The sequence below is a fragment of the Cavia porcellus genome, unplaced genomic scaffold (genome assembly GCF_034190915.1).
Source record: "Cavia porcellus strain 051 isolate PalLab524CR breed Dunkin Hartley unplaced genomic scaffold, mCavPor4.1 scaffold_21, whole genome shotgun sequence".
Taxonomy (NCBI): Eukaryota; Metazoa; Chordata; class Mammalia; order Rodentia; family Caviidae; genus Cavia; species Cavia porcellus.
Genome location: NW_026947504.1, coordinates 40,512,145 through 40,534,938, shown reverse-complemented (window position 1 = coordinate 40,534,938; position 22,794 = coordinate 40,512,145). Strand labels below are relative to the sequence as shown.

Genomic DNA, 22,794 nt, shown 5'->3' with positions numbered 1-22,794 from the left:
CAACATAGTAGGAACAATTCCAGGAAAAAAGAAAGAGAAGAACAGAGCTTGAATCCTAACTCTATACCCTTTTCATAATCTCTACATGGCTGAACCATAAACAACAACAATTCAATTACTCCATATGCAAATGAGTAGAAAAACATGAGTCATTGTAACAAGAGAAAAGACAACATAGACTAAACCCACAAGAACTCAATGCAAGTCACAGACAAGGAATTTCATATAGCAAAATGAATATTAGGAATATGGTCCAGGATGCAAATAAAGATATTCACATAATGAATAAAACTACAAGAAAATACAAAAACAGTGGAATAGACATTGTCAATAGGACTCAAGTGGAAATTCTAGAAAAAATAACAATATTTGAAAAAAAGTCACTGCATGATACAAATGGGAGAATAAGGATGATGAAGACAGAGCTGTAGAAGTTATCTAATCTGAAGAACAGTCAAAAATGTCTAAGAAATTTAACAGAAACATAGGGACAAGAGCAAAATTCAAGTATGTGTAGAATTTGACTCCTAGTAAGAAAATAAGGTAGAAAAATATTGATAAAGTGACCTAAACTATGCCCAATCTAGTGAAAGATATAAATGTACACATTTAAAAAGTTTCAATGAACACCAAGCAGGATGGTTATAAAGAAAACCACATTACATTTGTTAGTCAGAATGCAGCAAACATTGAGAACATTCTAATTGAAATAAGCTAATCAGAAAAAAACGAATATTGCAACTACTCTTATATGAAGTACCTAATAAATTCAGAGAAAGAAATAAGTGTTAATATAGTTTTGCAAGATGAAAAATGTTTTATAGGATGTTGACTTCCAACACTATGTGCAGTTAATGCCAATGAATTGTACACTTAAATAATTAATATGGTAGTGTATGCTACACGTATTTACCAAAACTTAAAAAAAAAAGATCCTATTATGGGTTGTACCTAGATGAACCCCCAGAACCTCAAGTACTCATAGGTGGGGCTTTTTAGAGCTGGCTGGATCTAGGGTGTGTGACACTAGAATTAACCATATTTGGTAATAAATTACTCCCCTAACTGGAATTAGCATAGTTCTGAGTGTGGCTGAATAATTCACTGAAGACAGAAGCCCCACTCTCTGAGTGTATGTGACAGCAACCAAAAGGCTTGTAGCCTGAATAGAATGAAAGGGAAAGGCAAGCTTGCTGCTTCGCTGATTTGCTACCTCCTGCCTGGCATGCCATGCTCTTCTATGATGCTGTTCTGCATGCCACCACACCTTGGAGTCATCAGACTACGGACTGAAACTTCTGCAAATGGAGAATCAAATAAACCTTTCCTCCTTTAACTTGCCGAAGTTGGGTATTGTGATTCATAGATGAGAAAAGTAACTAAGACAGAAGCCAAGGTCACTCAATGGGAAAAAGTGATAAATATTGCTGTGGGAACTTGATAGATACATGCAGAAGAGTGAAATTGGACTTTCACCTAACCCATATACACACAGTAAGTCAAAGCAGGTCAAAGGCCTAACTATGAAGCCTAAAACTGTAGCAAAACAAGAGGAAAACAAAGAGCAATTTCTATAAGCAACAACAACAACAACAACACACACACACACACACACACACACACACACACACACATACACAAAACTTCATGAAAAGTAAAAATCTGAAGACAACATCCACAGGGCAAAAAAGGCAGCCTATAGAATGGGTGACAATATTGACAATATATCTTAGAAGACATGTATAGAACATCAAACATAATTCGAGACATATAGAACATAGAATGCAACTCGACAACAAATTAAATATGGATGTGATATTTAAACACACATTGATCCAAATTAAGACCTTAAAATGGCCAGTAAACACATAAAAAGATGCTCAACATCACTTATCATTAGAAAAATGCTACTACAGAGAGATACTACCTAACATCCATTAAAGTAGCCACTACTGAAAATAAAGACAATATACATTAACAAAAATATGGAGAAGTTGAAACTCCTGTGTACTGTTAGTCAGAATATAAAATGGCATAGCCATTGCAAAAAATGAGATAGTTAACAAAAAAATGAAAGTAGATTTACTATAGAGTAACTCTATACTTTATTGTAACTTTACTTCTGGGTATACACCAAAAGAATTGAAAGCAAAGTCTCAAGGAGATATCTGTAGTCCCATATTCATAGCAGCATTATTTACAGCTAGATTATAGGATTAACCAACTAACCACTGAATGAATAAGCAAAGTGTGGTATACATATATGATTGGAACATTAGTCTTAAAAAAGATAAAAATTCTGACACAGGGTACAACACAGAAATCATGCTAAACGACATAAGCCAATCAAAAAAGTGTTACAGGATCCTATTTATAACACACAACAGTACTCAAAATCTCAAAAACAGAAGGTAGAATAGAGGGTAAAAGTGGTGGTGGTGTTTTTTAAAGGGTACAACATTTTAGCTCTGAGAAATGAGTTCCACAGATGATAGTGATGGTTTACAGTATTACAGTACTTAAAAGCCACTAGGGTACTTAAAAGTAAAATTCCTAATTTACATTTGCTCCTCTTCAGGGTCCATCAGCTACAGTGCAAGCAGGACATGCACAGTGCATGTATCTATCATGTTCCCACAGCAGACCACCATCCTGGACAACTTTCTTGAGCCTTGGAGACTAACAACAGACTTTTGTCCTTTTTTTATGAGAAATAAACTAGTCTCATATGTACTGTGTGTCATTTCACCACTCAGGCAATGGGTAAAATGTAGCCCAGGATGCAGAGTGAAAGCGTTTCTGGTTGTTGGCACAGTGATCTTTGCTACATGGCACACAAAAAGTTGGGCTTGACATATTACTTTTAAATCTTTTAACTTTCTCCATTCATTTGGGACTCCTTTCAGGGATTTTTTCAATGCATAAATCTTCAGTAGTGGTAAACTTATTACAACATACTTTAAGTTTTTGGTGAATTATAAATTCAACCAGTTAAACTTTATTTTCCAATACTTTACTACTACATAAAATATTAACACTACATTATTATGTATCTTGTGTTTCCATTTTCACTTATTAAACAAATTGGTTAGATTTTCTAGATAAGAAATTTCACCCGTGAATGTAAACAATTTCCCTGCTTCCCTTTAAGATTTTTATATATATTTCATGCCTTACTAAAGTGGCTAATGTGCATGCTAATAAGCTTAAGAAACATACATGTCTGTAATTCATTTTGAAGGGTATCAAAATCATAAAATGATAGCTGAAGGGACAGTTACATAACAAACTAGTTACATGTCCATTATGAAATATTGATATGAGTGATATCAATTTTTTAAATTTTGTTGGAAATTTTAATATTATGAAAATCAAAGTAAAAGACATGATGCAGTTGTGAAGCAGAGGCTGAAAAATATCAGAAAGGAGAAAGGACAGGAAAAGGTTGAGACACAATAAAATTTAGTGGAACCCACGGCACAGGCAGAGGGATTAGGCTAAAAATGGAAGATAAACAGGTTCTCTATTGTATCTGAAGCTAGGATGCATACAAATGCAGGTTCAGGAACATAAAATGCATACAAATGAACACACAGAAATATGGAATGCATACAGATTTATTTTTACAAGCGGGCTGATAGAGAGGTAAGGTGATCTCTTCCAAATTAAGTTTTGAGAGAGGTATTGTGGAGCCTACATTAGAGAAACACGTTTGTTTGTGCACTTTGAGGGCCTATTTCTTGGTTGGTAATTGTGAATTTATTAGGGTGAAGCCTGTGCTCACCTATGGATTCAGTTTCTCATCTGTAAAACAGAATAAAGTCTAGTACAAAGCCTGTCAGAATTAAGTGAGAAAACCCAGGAAGAACCACGAAGAGGGCCCAGGCCAACCCCTTCCTGTGAGGCAGTGGCAGTCATGCAGCCTGGGAAGAGAACCAAGAAGCTAACTTCTTCCTATGAACCAGAGCAGTTATGGGCCACGCCAACCCTTCCTGTGAACCAGCAACAGCTATGCAGCCTGGGAAAACCACCAAGAAACAGCTAGCCTCTTCCTATGAGCCAGCAGCAGTCATGGGCTGAGCCAACAGCTTCCTGTCAGCCAATGGCAGCCATGTGGTTCCCACCCTTACTACTTCACAATGGGGATTAAATTTCAATACATGAACCCATGGAATACACAGAAAAACCAAATCTAAGGCATAGTCCTTGGTCAGTAAAAATCGTAGGTTTACACATTCAAGGCTGCTTGCAATCGCAGTAATAGATCTGACTTAGTACAAGAAAAAGGGAAATCTATAACTTTTTGGATGAAACCTACAGACTTGATTGAAAAAGGAAAATCTGTATATATCTTCCCTAGCCTAAAGTTACAAGCCTGGATAAAGACTGAAAAATCCTGACATAAGGAACAGTATGACACCAAGCATAAGTTCACACGTACATCTATCTCATCAATGCTAAACTACAAAATGAAAACCAAGAAACAGTCAAACTATAAGAATATTTTCCTCAGGAGTCCACACATTTAAAACAATGTTTATTTCTTAGTGACTGATATTTATTCAAATCACTGAAATATTCTCATGCTATATTGTGCTAGAATCCCTAAATTCTCTGCAAAAAATGTAACTCTGGAGGGATACAAAATAATCCTTAGGTGTAAATTTCCTTCAACAGGTAAGAGATTAGACAGAAGAAAGTGGACATATCATACAATGTATACTTGAGAAACAAATGTATAAAGTAAATCATTTTCTAGGTACAGTTTCTAATTGTGTCCTTTCAATATATTTAAATACTACAGGAACAATTTTTTAAGACACAGAGTAATGATTAGTAGTTCACAGAAGAAACATTATATAAAAAAATGCAAATAAGACATGACTAAGTGGTTACTTTATTATATCCATGGCTCTCCCAATATAAATTGTATGTAGATGATAGTTCTGAAAACAAATGGAAGAATTGCTGACTGAAATCAGAACATCATGCCTTCCAATCCATCCTCCATGAACTTCTTATAAAGTGCCATGAATTTGGCCACAAACGCTTCCAAGTGATAAATGGCTTTGGTACCCAGCTGTAGACGATGTTCGTAATAAGCTGCCATCTGGGTAACTTCCCCTTTCAGTTGTCCATCACAATTATGTAAAAGTTCTGAGAGCAGGCCCTACAGAAAAATCATCAGTAACTTAACAAGCAACCATTTAAAAAATAAGCCACACATGCTTTATTAGTCTCATTCTGCCCAAAAAATATAACTTAAATATGCTTTTTTATATACAGTATTACAAAACTTTATGTTAACTAGTACCCTTCATCCAAAACCAACTTTTTACTTCTGAAATATAAAAATATGGTGACCTACCATATTCCAAATAGCAAATACAGATGATCTCTGAATTATGATACTCCAACTAAATAATTTTTTGCCTTCATGATGATATAAAGTCAACATACATTCAAAAGAATTCATACTTTCAATTCTGATCTTTTCCAAGGCTTGTGATACACAGAACTCTCTTAAGATGCTGGAGACAAACATGTTCTCCACCAGTCACATGATCAGTAGGATAAATAACCAATATTCTCAACCAATGGTGGTGCATGCTGTAGCCAACTGTTTGTTACAACTAAAAGCTCTAAAAGGCTTGCCATTGCTGGACAGCGAACTGTGTTGTTAAACTATGATGCTCCAGTAAGTCAGGTACATAAAATGAATTTTTTTTTCAAGATGAAGTCTTTGCAATCCAGGCTAGTCTCCAATTCCAGCATTCAGTGGAACCTCTCTTAACCTCCCAAAATTCCCAAGGCATTCTAATTTAAAACATCTTCAACCTTTAATAGGCTTATTAGGAAATAACTTCAATCTATATTAAAGTACATCTGTATTTAATTGCAGAAGGGTACAAGGAGAGAGATACAAAGACATTTACTACAACTTATTTATTATAATAACCTACAGACAATCTAAAGTTTCAAAAGACATCATATTCAAAAACATGTGACACCCAGGCATGATGGCCTGTAATCCCAGCACTCAGGATATTGAGGCAAGAGGATCATTACAAATTGGAGACCAACAACTTAGGCTACAAAGTGAGCTCAAGGCCAGCCTGAACTGCAAAACAAAAAAACAAAAAACTCAAAAAAACAAAACAAACAAACAACAACAACAAAAAGTCAAAAACACTGATAGTCATGATACACTATCAAAAACTTATGATAATCTTTTCAGTGTGATAGACTAATAACAAGGTAAAACTGTACAATCACAGCACAATACCCATGACATATTGCTGAATGAAAATAGTGCAAAAAGCACAGAAATTTTGTGAAACTACACACATACACAAATATTTATTTGATTCTTGGTGAAAAGATCGGATCTGTTGAAAGTTTTTTACTTTTATAAATACAAAAATGGACCTTCACTTTTTTGTTAGCATAAGTGTATCATTTTAATTTTTTCATGTAAGTATTACTATGTAATTTTAATAAAAAATTTTTTAAAAAACCAAATTCCCTGGTATCTAGCCATCAATAAATTTAGCTACCTAGGTAACTGAGACCAAGCACGTATGGTTTGAACTTGCCTACCTTTTTTCTTATCATTCCTCACAAACACTGAATTTTGTTGTCTGAAATGCTTATTCTCCAGCTATTCATTTGGTTCTCTTTTCTTTATCCTCACTGTAAGCTTAAGTCTACCTTATCAAAGAAGTCATCTGCAGCCATTTATAACCACACCCTCCATTACATTCTCCTCATGTCCTTGTAACATTCATAACATTCTGAGATCTTTGTTTCCCATTTCACTCCACTAGAACATAACTTCCCTGCAGGCAAGACCTCCCCTCCCTCTTTTCCAGTCCCCTAATGTTGCCTGCCATATAAGAGGCTGAGTAATTACCTGTGGAATTATCGACATGAGAGAAAGAAGTGACAATGTATCTTATAAAAGTCTTGCCATCACACACAAAAAAATCCAAATTGTATAAACAATTCGAATTCTGAAACTTGGTTACCTTCATTATTATCTCAGGAGGAATACAATGAGTTAGAAGCTCATACAGTCTTCCACGAACTTCAAGGAGTCTATTATAAAACAAAATAATTACTATTTTGTGATGAAAATAAGGAAAAACTTAAATATAGACACATTTTCTTCTACAGTTTATCACATTCAGGATGCACATGCAGATGCTTCTAACTTCAGTTCCTTTCAGTACTCTTACAAAGTAGACAGCCAGATGTGGTGGCACATGCCTACAATCCCAGAACTTGGGAGGCTGAGGCAGGAGGACTGAAGTCAGCTTGGGCTACAAAGTGAGTTCAGGGCCAGCCTAAACTGCATAGTGAAACTCTGTCTCAAAAAAAGACAGAGACAGACAGACAAAATAAAGACATTTATAAGCAGGTTGTTCATTGTATCAGCCATGAAAATGCCACATAGAAATTAAGACTTCACGAGTGATGCAGGTCAAGCTTATTTACACCATGGAATTGAATACTCTTTAATCACATATCAAGTACTGTTTATGTTTTTATCTTCAGATAAAAACCATTTAAAAATCTAGAAAATGGTAATGAAAAAATTAACTAGCTAATGGCACAACTGATTAGATAATATAAGGGTAAAACAATGCTACATTTAGACTGCACACAAAAACAATCAAAAAACAATAAAAGAGAGACCCTAAAGCGAATGTATACATTTAAACTCTCAGTCCTCTAACCCTTAACACCTTCTCATAGTATCTTCAGGAAAAGAAAGCCTGGTATTAATAAACCATAAATAGTCAAAACATGTCATGATATAAAATTCTTTTAACATGATATAGCTTATTTCCAAAAGGAAATTCAGATTTACCTACAGAATTGTGATGTTGCACCTTATACATGGTAACTGTATGTATTAACATATGTCTCATGTTAGTGTGAGTAACTAATGTTAATTTAGTTTCTAAAATTCAATGTATGCTAAACTTACTATATTAGTCCCACTACTTTTTGATGGGTTGCAAGTAATTAAGACTGTATAGTCTTCTGTCAAGGAAACTTGGTGATTCTAGAACTGTCTCAGCCTCTTAATAACTGACTGTCCCTGAACAAGTTAATCTTCCTGTTTGCTAATAAAGATACTAATATTTTTCTCATTCAACTTTTATGAGTTAAATGAGGTAACAGTGCAAGTATTCACTAACAATTAGCTTAGTATCCAAATTAGAAAATTATAATCATTTTGTCAAATGAAAATTAAGACAATATTGCAGCGAAATTAAGAGATCAAAATGACTATTGAAGCATTTGGCACTGAACAGGCCAATGATCAAAATGACACCAATCTGCCAGCATTTCTGTACAGCCACAAGGCTGAAATTAAGCAAAATTTCCTTATGTACAATGGATCACAATAGAGTCAACTGTCATGATATGAGTTTCAGAATATCAGTTACAGAATCAACAGCACCCTTTCTTATACAAATTCACTTATAAACTGTTAATACCTAGTAGGAAAACTGGAGGAAAAAGCAACTAGAAAAATCAGCGAAAGCAATAATCAAGTAAAATTTTAAAAATTTATCTGATAGTTTTCAAATGTTTACATATCCATACCAAAAACCCTTTAAGTACACATGAGTTATCATTACCCACTGCAATAGTTTATATGGCAGTCAAAGAACACATGTTACAATCCCTTTAAAGAATCTGTTATGAAAACTATAATTTATGGGATTTGTCAACCATAAGGAGAAAAACAGTATAGTCCTCTCACCATTATTTTCATTTAAACCAAAGAAATCTAAGTTCTAGTAGCTGTACTGAATCTATTCTGTACCCTTAAATGCTCATTAATGTGCAAACATGGGCTCTCAGTCCCTGATCAGCAATAAGGATATAAAACTGTGTTCTAGGGACCCTGAGAAACCCCCTCCACGTTTTCCAAAATTAGTGGGCCTTAGGCTTCATTTTTTATTTGGAGAAATCCAAACCATCTTTCTCAATCAAAACTGTCACAAATTAAGTAACTAGTGTATTCTCAGTACGGTCCACCATTGAATAACAAGACCCAGGAGAAGTAAGTGGAAATGTAGCAAATATGCAAAAAAACATTTCCAAAGAACCAACATATATACACAAAATTACTAATAGAGTCTACCATCAGGCGTAAGTAGAGTTTTTCAACTCTCAAACCATTATCATTCAATGCCTTTTGCTCTTCCTAACAAACACACAAGTGTACTTGAGAGGATAATAAAAATATTATCCTCATTATACAAATGAGAAAAGCTGAAACTCTGCTCAAGGACACTTAGCACATTATGCATCAATTACAAACTTATAGTTCTTTTATTAATAAGAAAGCTAGACACACTGTCTTGTGTAAAGTTTTAAACCACCTAAGATTTTGAAAGAAAAATGAAAAATCCTAAGGTTTTTTTTTTAATCTAGCTAAAAACTCCATTTAGGGAATAGGGATTTAGCACAGCAGCATAACATATACATATATATAATACACACATCCACTTTTACATGTTAACAGCTTTAAAAGGGTCAAGACATCATACACCAACTGTTATGACCACTAAATTTCTGGAATTAAACACTACCTTTTCTTTCAAGTTCAATACTTGGATTCAAGACTTAATTATATTTCTAAATGTCACAGTATTAACATAAAGCAGCTATTCTATCCTAATGATCGAACCTTAAACATCAGCTCATACTGGTTACCTCTGTGGCGTCTGCTGACTGACAATAGCATTTGCCGTCTCCCTCAGATAAACCTCCCAATCTGTCTCAGGGATTTCTTGATCTGCAGTAAAAGGATACCTACAGGACAAAAGGAGAATACAGTGAGTTCAACAGTAGTGTGCTTATGTACCACAACGTCACCTGCAGGAACTGCCCCTTTCACTCACTGTTGTACTCTGCAGGCTTCACACATCAGTAGAGCTTTTCTGAGATTTCTGCAGGACTTTTCTGCAATTCTCTGAGCCAGCTGTGAAGGAAGACTCAGACCTTCCTTTTTGCATACAGTAGATAACACATGACAAATCTACAAATTACAAAAAATGAGCAATCTGTCAAAAAGTGTATTGAGATAATTTGTTGACATATCTATAGAGCTTCTTAACTGTATTCTTTAAATCTTCCTAAGTAAAACTTAAAAAGATACTTTGCCACTCTGAGCAATGCCACTCTATTGCAATGTCATACATTACTATTTTATACAAATTCTCCCAAACATATTAACAGCAGGAAAGCTGCTCATTGTGAGAGTATTTTTTAACTGATTAATGATATTGAAAAATGACTGTTGTTTCAGATTTTGATTCCTTACCTATGGATTAAGTATTCTCCCGTTATCTCCTTTCAGTATCTGCTTCTGCTATACAGTATTTGAGTTTCCTCCTGTAATTCCTCCAATAATTCAACTTGAGGCATAAGACACTAAATAATTAGGTGAAAACTATCTTCATGGAATCATATTTAAGGTAAACGATGGTTTAAAGAGAAAAACATTTTATAATTAAATACACTAAGATATACTAAATATACTCAACCATTTATTAAAATGCACATTGGTTTGTACATCTAAAAATAATTTTTATCCAAGTCTATCCATAATTGTTCCGGAATTGCTGATGTGCTTTACTGTTTTTACAAAAACTAACGTATCAGGGATAAACACGGATCAGATGACTTGAGATGATTTTTCTCCTCAAGTCTCACTTAACTTACATCTTCAATGCTGGGAGCAGGTACACGAATGGCCAGGCACCTACTACGAATAGGGGATATCACTTTCGATGTAGAATTGCAGCACAAGATCAGCCTGCAAGTGGACATATACTTTTCCATGGTTCTACGCAAAGCATGTTGAGCATCTTTAGTGAGTTTGTCAACTTCAGTCAATAATACCACTGAATGAAAGAGAAACAAAACGAACATCAACTTTATGTCATGCAAATTTAACTTGCTTTCTTTATTTCTTCTCACTATTCACAGTAAAAGCCCACATTGCTCTTTATTAGCAAGGGCAAACTGAAGTTATAGATATGGGAAGAATAACATTATTTTAACTCTTAAAAATTTTGTAATTAAATAAGACTCAGAAATGAACAACATGATGTTTAGAAAGCACTCTGTTGCAGAATTTATTGTAGCCTTTATTATTTATATGCACTAAAACTTACCAAGACAAGAAGGTACTACACTACCTCTTAAATTCTAAGGACTGTATTTTGGAAAAGGCTGCTGTGGAGACATAGCCAACAAGGGCATACATCTGGACATTGGTGCATTAAGAGTCCATCTGGCCATAATCTAGGGCTATAAAAGTGATTCAAGCAATAGTACATATGCAAAAACGAAATCCAATTGTTGTATTTTTCATTTTATTAACAAATTATTTCCATGAGAGTGGTAGTATTTGAATCTTTACATAAAAGCAAGCAAAACAAAACCCCAAGAACAAAGATCTGTAAAATTTATGCCAAAACTAAATAGCAAGTTCTACCTAAGAACTCCAAATACAAACAAGTATTTACAAAAGGAGAAACTGCAACTGAAAAGACTCACCTGGTGTCAGCACCTAAGGCAGAATGACAGAAATCCACATCTTTACAGCTATTAGGTCAGGAGAACCCCAAACTGCCCATAGGTAAACTGCAAATCATCAGGGGAATCATCAGCATGAAGAGAGCAGTCTTAATTAGGAAACAGATTCTACAGACCCCAAACATAGATGAGAGCAAAGGAATCCTGAGGTCTGACAAAGTAGTAAGATTGTCAAACTAACGAAGCCCCCTGCTAAATCAGTTCTCCACAGTAAGCAACCCCTGAAACAAAACTCAAACTCAGCAGAAGAGGAAAGAGACAAAGCAAAGAACACACAGGGAAAGACAAAAGATAGAGCTCAGGACACAAGACCATATACTTTATTTGCCTTATGACGATGAAACAAGAGGCAACTGTTACAGCCTTGAATCAAGGAAAAATGTCTCTGGCCTCCTCTTCCATCCTAAGAATACTAGAAAATTCATTCACTTAAGGATCACAACTGAGTTTATAGCATAAAAGAAAGAAGAACAAAACATCTCTATGAATCAGAATATTTAAATATTTTCTAAAATGTTAAATATTATTTTATGTAACAGTAAACTTAATACAAGAACATGTTTAGTGTTTTTAATGATTTTAGTCTAACTGAGCCTGGGAATATTTTAAGTATTTTTAATGACTCTAATACATTTATTTCACTTTTAAAGGTCTATAATTATAATTAGAAGTTATTAATTTTGATTAGTTTAAATTTTTAATCATCTTTCTTACAATAGCATATCTTTAACATAGCTCATATAATAACAGATTAAGAATAGGGACACACTACTTTCTAAATATTTAAGTATATACCGTTATTTTTGCTTTGAATAATGATGCTTGAAACAGTGACTAAGTAGTAATAGACAGACAGAGAACAGGACTTTCTTCTTAAAAATATATAACAATCAAGTAAGAAATGAATAATTTTAATATCAAAAAATCTAGTAATATAACCTATAGCAACACAAGGAAAAAAATCACAGAGCAATATTCGTGGAAGTGAAAGCAGGAAGCAAAATTAAGCACACATTCGTATTAGAAATACTGAATAAACACCTTATTATGATCAAACTTATCATGCTAAAATTCCCTAACTAAATGGGAAAATCTTAAGGCTTCCTTCCAGAATCTGACATGGATCTATTGTCTCTCCTACTATCAAGCAATATATTGGCAGTTCTGGCCAATTTAAAGAGACAAGAGAAAGTTGGGGGTTTTTTGGGTTTTTTTGGTACAGGGAATTGAACTCAGGACCTTGTGCTTGCCAGACAGGCTCTGTGCCACCAACCTATATCCCCGGCTCAAGAAACTATTTGAGAGCCATACAAGTATAAAGGAAGAGAAAAAACTGTGTTCATCTATGATATGTCTCAAAACTCCAAAAGCAACTATGAAAAGATTATTATAGATAATTGGAAAATTTAATATTACAGAAAAATATAAAATTAAGTTATAAACATCAAGTTGCCATATAAATGTCAGAAAACAAGGGGCTGGGGATTTAGCTCAGTGGCATAAGCGCCTGCCTTGCAAGCAGGCAGTCTTGAGTTCGATCCCTGGTACCGATAAAAATGAAAAAGACAAAAAAAAAAAAAAAAAAAAAGGTCAGAAAACATAAAAAGTTTATTTGTAACAGGAAAAACTAAATTCACTAATGCAAACTTATTTTGAAATATTGACACTAAGAAAATCAAGAAACAATCTAAGACTATGCACAGCCAATTCATAAAAATAAGCCATTAACAAAAGAAATTATCATACTGAAAACAGTATTTTTCTCTCTAAAACTTACAAATAATAAAACAATTATTTGCAGCGGTCATAAATGTTTAGGAGAAATGAACACTCCCAAACACTGCTACCAGTAATATAAGCCTGTATCCCTTTCAAACCAAATTGCATTTAGGAGCTACCTCATTTTAATTTTCTTCCTGTTCACTGAAATGGTTGATAATGAATGTGAAACCTGGGTCATTAATAGCAATTATTTTAAAACTGTATAATTTTTTGTTATAATGTGTGTTTTTATCACTTGTTTTAGAACATCAAATAAATGCCAAAAATAGTATTCTTTCCCATAAAATTCAACAATAGACTTTTCCCATGAGCAAAGAGATGATACCATGTCGTTCACTTTAATAACACAAAACTAATAAATTAAAAAGGTAAGGGAGCATTAGTGCTTGGCAATCTCATTAGAAGTCATCTTTTCATCACATACCTTTAAAATCTCTTTGAGAGTTTGTCTCAAGTTGCTGTGACTGTGCCACAGTTTTCAACATCTCCTGAATCACGACTCGATCACTATTTCCAGCATCACTACATAAAACAAGTAATAAAACATCGTGTAAATGTATACAAGCAATCATGCCCTCTTGTTAATGCTAGAGAAATGCTGAATGCTTAACTGGTTAAAATATTGGTCAAAACTAATAACAATCATAAACCTTCAAAAGTGGAACGCTTTGGAGTCATTAAAAATATAAACAATATTCCAGGTGGATTGTCACAGCAAACACTAAACATGTTCTTACATTAAGTTTACTGTTACTTAACAGGAACAATTATATAACTGTTTAGTAAATACTTTTGACACTTCTGTACCCACAATAGAAATACCTAATTATAACGAATTTCTCAATTATCTGTAATTATGAACATATAAAAATAATTCAAAACAGAAATGTAATTTCTATTCCTCATCTCTATGCCTGTTTGTCTGACAGCAAATAAGCCTACAGAAGTCTATACCCAGTACTAGCAGGGAGGTGATTCAAGGACTCAGCTAGAGGACAGAATAGGCAAACTGAACTTAAGACAAAAACCACTGGGTTAGTATAGGCACAAACCTATCATTTACACCCATGTTATTGTCTGGCACTTTATGAAGCACCTCAAAACAACAGAAGTCATCCACTTAACTTAGGGTGAATGAATGTTTTAGTAATCAGCTTGATCTCTAACTGATTATATCTTCCCTCAAAGGTGCTCAAAAAGAAACAAAAACAAGAAAAGAAAATGGCAAAGTAGCAAAGTAGCCTTATTTTCCCAAAAAGCAATTAAGTTATCCCAATATAATTATATCCATGTATCTAAAATATCTTTTTTTTAGTGTTCTGTTCCTAGCCAAAAATTCTTAACAAGCCAGCTGTGTTGGCACATGCCTGTAATCCCAGCACTCAAGAAGCTGAGGCAGGATTATTTATTAAGAGTTCAAAGCCGGCTTGAACTGCATAGGGAGACACTGTCTCAAAAAAAAAAAAAAAAAAAAAAAAGAATCCCAAACACTTTCATTTGTCTTTGGAACTAACATTCCTATTTTTATGATCAGATGCATACCCACTAATCTTCCTTCTCTTAATTTTCTCTCACATACTTAGGGAAAGTTATATCTATCTGTTAGGATTATTTTAATAACATAACCCATACAGAGCTTCTCACTCAGTGCCTACTAATGAATGTCACACATACATTAGTTTGAACTCTATTCCCGTGCCAAGGATAGTGTACATACATGCCTATAATTTTACCACTCTGGGAGGCTGAGGCAAGAGGACTGCAAATTCAATCCTGGCCTGAGAAATCTAGCACATAGAAAGATCCTGACCCCAAAAAAGGGATGGAGGCTATATCTCTTGCAAAATCCATGACTTCCAATCCCTTACCCTGCAAAAAATCTCTATTCTGCCTGCTCCATTCAGTGTCCTCTACCTTCTTAAAATACTCATTCACTTTTGTCTTTGTGCCATTGGGCATACAGTTGCTTTTGGTTAGAGGTCCTTTATTCGCCTTCAAGAACATATTAGGACCCACAGAATGTTAAAGCTTTACTGAACTTTATAGCTGCTGTATGAGTTTATAGTGTCTCTCACAAGATCTTAATCTATTTCATGCTAAACACACAGACGTGAACAGCGAACTATTATAACTTTCACCAAAAATGTAAAAACACTGAGTTAAAGACCTGCAACACAATTTTCTGAAATATTTACTCCAGACACTACAAACATTTCAGACAACTTCTCTTTTCAGTACTCAATGAGCCCATGTACTTTAACAAACCTTACCAACAATAAAATATTACTGAGTTCTGTAAAGCTCTGTAGAGCTCTCTAGAGAAAAACAGTCTACTTTTCAGTCTGATATCACAGAAAAGATAAAGTGAGAAAGCATTAGGCTCTACGGCCTGAGAGGGAAAATTAACATTATTTTGTGCTTCTATATACATGATTTTATTTCAAAAAGATTCTAATCTTAAAAATTAAGTGTAATTGCTTATTTCCATCAATTTTTTTCTTTAAAAAGTTTAGCAGTTTACCTGGGATTAACTTCAAGGTGGTAATTACTTGCAATAGTGCTGATTTCAATTTTTTTTTTAGATGGAGTCTGTGGACCAAAAAAGAGTAAGTCAGTATTTGTTTATTGGCTATGCCCCTTTACACTTTCATTTGTTCTTATTTTGTTATATAAATAACTGAAACACACTAAAAAAATAAAACTTGAGATACTTACCATTAATGCAACTCCATTAACCTGTCCTTTCCTTTCTTTCTTCCAATATTGAGGACTGAAAAAAACCAACCTTGAACTGAGCTACGTATCCAAACCTATTTTATTTATTTATGGTACTGGGAATTGAACCCAGGGCCTTGGTACAGAGCTATAGCCCCAGTTCCCTACTTTCTATTCTTTTTTTTTTTTTAATAGGGTCTCATTAAGTCCCTAAATTGTTTGGAATGGGTTTGTCGCAGAACACAGGGATTACTAAATTTTTCTAATTTTTTGAGACAGGGATTTACTGTACCAAGTTGCCAGGCTGTTTTCAAACTTGTGATATTTATGTCTCTGCCTTCCAAGTAGCTGGGATTACATGCATGTACCACCATGCCTGCCACCCCATTCTTACAGTGTTTATAATATATGAGTCATATCACATAATCTGTTATTACTTTTTCCTTTATCTCCAAAATTCCCCCAAATCATTCTCAATTATCACCAAATTATCATTCTAAACAATGTACATATATCCTTTCATAGTCTTTTTCATATTAATACAAAAACAAAGCATATCCATTGTGTTTTTTGTAAAAAAATAAATAAATAAATGTAACAAAGGAGAAAAGCACATACATACACCTGTGTTTTGCTTTTCCTGCTTAACACTCTATCTTGGCAATCTCTCTCAGACAATTAGTATAATGTTATAGCTGTGTATCAACCTGTATTATGGATATTTCAAATTAGTCATATTGTCAGGTATTTTTTCTGCTTTTTGCCTCTGTGTATATATACATACATACATACATACATATATATTATATATATATATATACATAAACCCATTTGTTTTCAAAAAAGTTCCAACAATTCACTTTCCATGGGCAATACTCTTCCTCAACCCTACCGATAGTAGGTTTTATTATTACTCTCAATTTTTGCCAATTTGACTATATAACAGACTCACAATGCTTAACCATCTTAAAGAGCAAACATCTTTATAGGTGTTTACTGGCCACTTGTATTTCTCTGCTCTGAATATTTGCTATTTCACTCTATCATATTGTTTTGCCATTATCAATTTGTAAAAATCACTATCTAATGTGATTTCAAACATTTTGACTTCCCTTTACCTACTGATTTTAGGTTTATACACTGCCACAGAAGCTTTAAATTCACCCATATCCAAATATCTCTTTAATTTCTTTTCATTTTTATAGTTTCTATTAAAATTCTTAAATCACAGGCAGTTCATACAGCATAAGAAATTTTATTGTTATTTGTTCTATTTTTAGCACTTAAATCTTTTATTCATCTTTTATTTATCTTTAACTCTTTTATTTATTTTTATGCAGTGTAGGTCACATAGATTCAAGCTTTCCCCTCAAGAGATGACTAGTTATACTGGTAGATTTTGCTGGCTCATCCTTTTTCACTGATTTGAAATAGCTACTCTGATCATAGTTTTATGCTCTTTATTGGTTCACTGGCTAACTCATGGCAATGTAGTGTTTTAGTGTTAACATGACTTTATATCTTGTAACATAAGCCCCAATTCACTGATCTTTTTCATAACAACTTGAGGTAATGATACAAATGTATTTTGCCATATAGATTTTAGAGTCATTTCATATAATTAAAAAAGAATTCAACTGTAATTGAAATTTAATTGCAATTTACACTATAATTTTGAGAGAAAGTGAGAAACACTTTTTTTTTTTTTTTGGTACTGGGAATTGAACTCATGACCTCATGTTTGACAAGCAGGCACTTATGCCACTGAGCTAAACCCCTGGCCAAAAAGACACTCTTAAGTAGCAACTCTCTTACATGATAACATTCTATATCTTGACATTTGATCTGCTTTGTTTTATCTTTCTGTAAGATATTACAGTTTTCTGCCTATAAAATCTGCAGTTTTCTTCTTAAATTTGGCCCTATATTTTGTAAGAATCTCTACTAGGATGTAAACTGACTTGTAAAATCAGTATGTCTACATATAAACTAACCAAGGACTAAAAATGCTTACTGTGATGGTTTGATGTTCAATTCTCAATTTTTCAACTCCAACACCATAAAGTTCACGTAAAATACACATAATTCTTGTCTTTTTTCCAGCTCCTGATGGTCCATATACTAAGAGGTGAGGAAAGTCACCACACTGCACCTGAAAAAGAACAAGACATTTTTCCTTAGTCAAACTAAACTAACTGCTCTAGATAGAACCGAATTACTTTTCAGTACCAAATGTTTTGTAAACCAACCTATGTAACTCTGGAGGACCCATTTAATTTAAATTAGTATACGTGTAATATCAATGAACTTTTTAGTTCAATTTCAATTTTTACATGAACTTTTCTAAACATCTTTTATATATATATCAATAGTCCTATTTATCATTTTTCAGCTTTTAGAAAGTACTTAATAATAGTATCTATAGCTCTGAAAAAAGTTACTATCTAAAGACCAGAGTGCTAAGCACCAAAAAATTTTCATCGGCATAAAATATGTATTACTCTTTGGTCTGCAGTAATTTATTTTCCTTAAGATCCTTTTTTTCCCTCTCCACTCTCCTTCAGTTGGATGTGTACAACACAATGCCATTAGACATTTTTATCAAGCACACCATAAAAATAGGCACTGGGTTAAAGAGGACAAAACTCATGCATATGGGACTAAACTCAAGGATACTCCAATACAACATAATGGAGTTAGAGATGACCTTCGGTGTTAATAAATACACTTTCCATGCAAATGAAGATAATGACCAGAAGAAATTTCAAACACGGCTGCAAAAAAAGTCTGCTAGACGACGTCACTTCTCCATTCACAATCCTCCAGTGGCTTCCCATCTACTCTAGGTATTTAGTGGACCTGCAACACCTTCCCACTCTTCAACTTGCACGCCTCCCTCCCCTTGCTACTACTTTCTGGGCTGACTTCTTACAGTTCTGCTACGATGACATTCCTGAGTTTCCTAGCACAAGCTGCGCACACTCCTGCCAGAGCAGTTTTATACTGTCCCTCCCTCTGCTTCGCTCTTTGACCACTACCTGTCATTATGAGTTTGTCACTTCAAGCCTAGTCCGAGATGACAGAGCAAAACGTTCCTCGTTTAAAAGTGCAAGGCCCCACCTTACACCCTCATCCTGCTTCACAATTTTCTTTTTCTCCCTAATTTTTACCCACTTCTGGAAAGGGCGGGCACGCGGTGCACAGCTCCGCAGGGCGGGAGTGCCAAGCCAAGGGCTCCCCTCCCCGCTTTCTTTTTTTCCGGTCCTAACCGCGGCCCACTCACCAGGTTGCGGAGCTGCGCTGCCTGCTCCTTGTGATAGTCCAGTCGTCCTAAAGAGCAGGGCCGGTATTTATCCACCCAGAGACTCATGGCAGCGCTAAGCCTGGAAATAGAACACTTAAAAGAGTTCAGCGCGCGCCCTTTGCGCGGGATCCGTAAAACAAGTTTTCCCGCTAATGGCAGGTCTCGTGACGTCACTACCGGCCGCTGCATAAACCCGGTAATGACGAAAAAACCACGGAGGGGGGCTCGGGACAAAATTCATCACCTTGTGAGAGCCCTGTAGCTTATAATGCTTATCGTTTTACTGTATTTTCTTTGCTCTGATTTGGTGTGTTGTTTTAGAAACTATTCCCCCAAATTGAGAGTATATATCTGATACTCTGGGCTTAAATCTGGGTATCTCAGAAACAGAAATTTATTCATTTTGCTCATTGAATAAATTTTTTTTCCACAGAAATTTACTAAATAGGTACAGTACTATCTGTCCATCTCTGTTGTTCATACTAAAATATATCCAGCTGGAGGTTTCTCTCACTTGGCAGACATTTAGTACACTTTTACTGCATAAGCTGTTTAAGAAACAGGACATGATACTTATTTTTTTACTTCCATTCCTCAGGATGCTTAATGGGTTGCAAACCAAATCAAAAGAGCATTTAAAAAGTGCTATAGAAATAATGATATAGAGGTCCGAAACTCCCTATCTACTACATGTCTAATACTGGTCTGTGTTCTCTAAAATCAAAGAATGAATTTTAGGAACATCAGAGATTAAGAGCAGAATACATTTATTGAGAGAGAAAGCTTCTATCTGAGAGAAAGATAGAAAGGGTCCCCAGTGCGTTGCCAAAGACCCTGCTTTTCTAGGGATTTTATACAGTAAAACCATGAGGTGAGACCGGTCCAAAATGGGAACTGGGAAGACGGGCATAAGGTGAGACAGAACTATGGTCAACCAATTGTTGGGGCACAGTTATAATGCAAAAACATATTCATGAGATGGTAAACTTAAAGATACTTCATGATCAGTTAGAGGCCTCTGATCAAGTTACTGTTCTGCTATTTCTGCTAAATTCAGTTGACTCTGACAGTGTCTGCAGCCCTGTTGCATATGAGCACTATTAAGTCAGATTAACTGTCTATACCTTAAGGCACCCTGGGCTGATTCATGCTCATCAGTCAGTCTCTCTCTCTCTCTCTCTCTCTCTCTCTCTCTCTCTCTCACCCTCCTGAACACTTCTGTGTTATGGTAATGCCCTTAACTGTGCTCAGGGAGCCCCTCTCCTGGTTCCTGGAGTGTTTCTATTGTTTCAAGATCAGCCTGCCTGTCAATATGTGATCCAATGTATGTAACCAATCATGTAATTTTTGATCACTTGCTTTGTACTTGGAATCTCAAACCCATATAAAACTGTTATTGTGCCCTTAAAACTGTTTTCTCAAAATGTACTCTTCTAGTTCTATGTATATCACTTACTTATTTAATTTCTATTTTTATGTAAAGTCCTAAATCCTATCATTTAATAGGACGGTCTTACAAGATTGAGTTCCTGTGATAACCCTCCAAAAATGTGCTATATCTCCTTCTCTATTAAACAAAAGTTAATTGTGCTGTTCCATCACTCATCATATTACATCAGTCACTATAGCAAGCAAGGTATTATTGAGCACAATAACTACCAAATGTAAGTACAATCCCTATTCCTAAAATACTGTCTGAAACAAACCTAAGGGTGTTTACACTTACTAGTTCCTCCTTTGGGACAATTTTTATGCAATATAGGCAGAATTGAATATCTGATTTCCTCTCCTTACTATTCTACCTAGATCTACTCACTGAAGACTCCCCAGCCCCCACCTTGTTTAATACTGCAGAAAATGTCCATGTTTTCTGAGATTCTCCCTTACTAAGCTAAAATGAAGAAAAAGTGTCTGAAGTGAAAGACAAAAGAAAATCAGAAGCAACAACATTGAAATATCATATTTGTACTTATCAGTCACAAAAAATGATGCTGGAAACAATTATTGAGAGGAAGGTGAATCAGGTATAAAAATGATCGAGGATTTTCCAGGAGTGCTCATCAGTTATGACAAGTTCAAAAAGAGAAGTAATTTGTAGTAAATTCTAAAGGCATGCCTTTCATAATTATTGCTCAATATGCTGACTTTGAATTACCCTGAATTTCAGATTCCTCTGCTCTAAAATGAGTTTTTAAAAAACCTTGTTTTCCATGATTTGTTGAAGGTATAAATAAAATATGTTAATACATAGCACCTGAGCAAAATGATAAAACTGCCATTTTAAACATGCAACCAAACCTTCCTGAGGTGCTCAAAGTGAACTGCTGCCCTTCTTGGGCTCTTCTGCTCCTGCATTTTAGTGGTTCATGCCTTTGCATTTTTCTAGGCCAAATCTGTAATTGAGTCTCAATAGATTTAGGAGAAAGACTTTTCTCTAGGCTCGATCCAGTTATAAGGGTGGTGATAAGGAGCATAATTCATGATCTCAAGAGGCCAAGAGACCAATTAAGAGGAAAGAGGTAATATTATTTGTTTATTTTCTACTCAGAGAAGTACCCTAAAATGTTTACCACTTTGTCTTCACCTGCCTGTGTTTGAATTTTTTTTTTTGCATTTTCCTATGTATGTGCAGATTTTACTGAATACTCATTTTATTTGGGGTTAATCTGAACAACTTTCCAGATTATGTCCTCTATTTCAGAGTAAGTGCTCTGACCACTTTTTCTTATAATTTACTAACAAATTGACAGGGATAGCATCTGTTCATGATTTAACCCCTTTCTTTGGGGAAGGACCAGTGGTTAGATTCCTCTCTCCACTGTAGAAATAATATTAAGTCATTAAAAATAAGAAATAATTTTGAGCAGAGATTTATCACAGGAACTTTTTATAAAACTACATTTAACATGTTATACTAGTGTGAATTTATCTTTGTGAAATAAGCAAATGCATATTATGATGCAAATAGCTTGAAAAAAGTAGTTTAAAACTCAGAAAAAGAGGGTAGAAATGTAAAAATCATTTTAGTCTGCTACAGAAGAATTTCTCTTTATCAAATCTCTTTCCTATGCCTATATACTTTTTCCAGCTTCTGTGGTTAGTAGAATCATAAGGCAGAGTACTGGGTATTAGAATATGAACTACCGTGATCAGTGGCAGGCTTCTCTACTCTTACTTTAAAAATCTTCTGTATGTTCCAACATGTAATTTTGCTCATTGGTCACTTTAATGTAGGGAATCTGGTGGAGGACTCGGAGGGTCCAGATAACACTTGAGGAACTAAAAGAAAACCAGATTCCTGTATTTTGACATGAATTGTATTCTATAAGCAGAACAGATAATTTGTAGAGCAGATGTTTGGATAG

At 34.6% G+C, this 22,794-nt stretch overlaps 1 protein-coding gene across 1 annotated transcript; it reads right to left on the bottom strand.

Annotated features, from left to right (window-relative positions):
- Window positions 1-3,601: 3,601 nt before the first annotated feature.
- On the bottom strand, window positions 3,602-19,611 carry Rfc3 (replication factor C subunit 3). Its single transcript, XM_063232625.1, has 9 exons — window positions 19,409-19,611; window positions 18,140-18,277; window positions 15,932-15,999; window positions 13,835-13,932; window positions 10,750-10,931; window positions 9,927-10,063; window positions 9,739-9,837; window positions 7,029-7,098; window positions 3,602-5,170 (listed from the first exon to the last, which is right to left on the bottom strand). Exons 1-9 carry the CDS (start codon window positions 19,493-19,495, stop codon window positions 4,979-4,981), a joined length of 1,071 nt encoding a protein of 356 aa, XP_063088695.1. The 5' UTR covers window positions 19,496-19,611; the 3' UTR covers window positions 3,602-4,978.
- Window positions 19,612-22,794: the final 3,183 nt, after the last annotated feature.

What these genes read in the sequence shown, in the direction of transcription:
- Rfc3 (XM_063232625.1), bottom strand. Translation starts at nt 19,495, where the DNA reads ATGAGTCTCTGGGTGGATAAATACCGGCCCTGCTCTTTAGGACGACTG. An exon ending in GAAGCCTGCAGAGTACAACA is followed by an intron (nt 9,838 to 9,926) that starts GTGAGTGAAAGG and finishes TTTGTCCTGTAG; the next exon opens with GTATCCTTTTACTGCAGATC. An exon ending in CTCCTGAGATAATAATGAAG is followed by an intron (nt 5,171 to 7,028) that starts GTAACCAAGTTT and finishes ATTTTTCTGTAG; the next exon opens with GGCCTGCTCTCAGAACTTTT.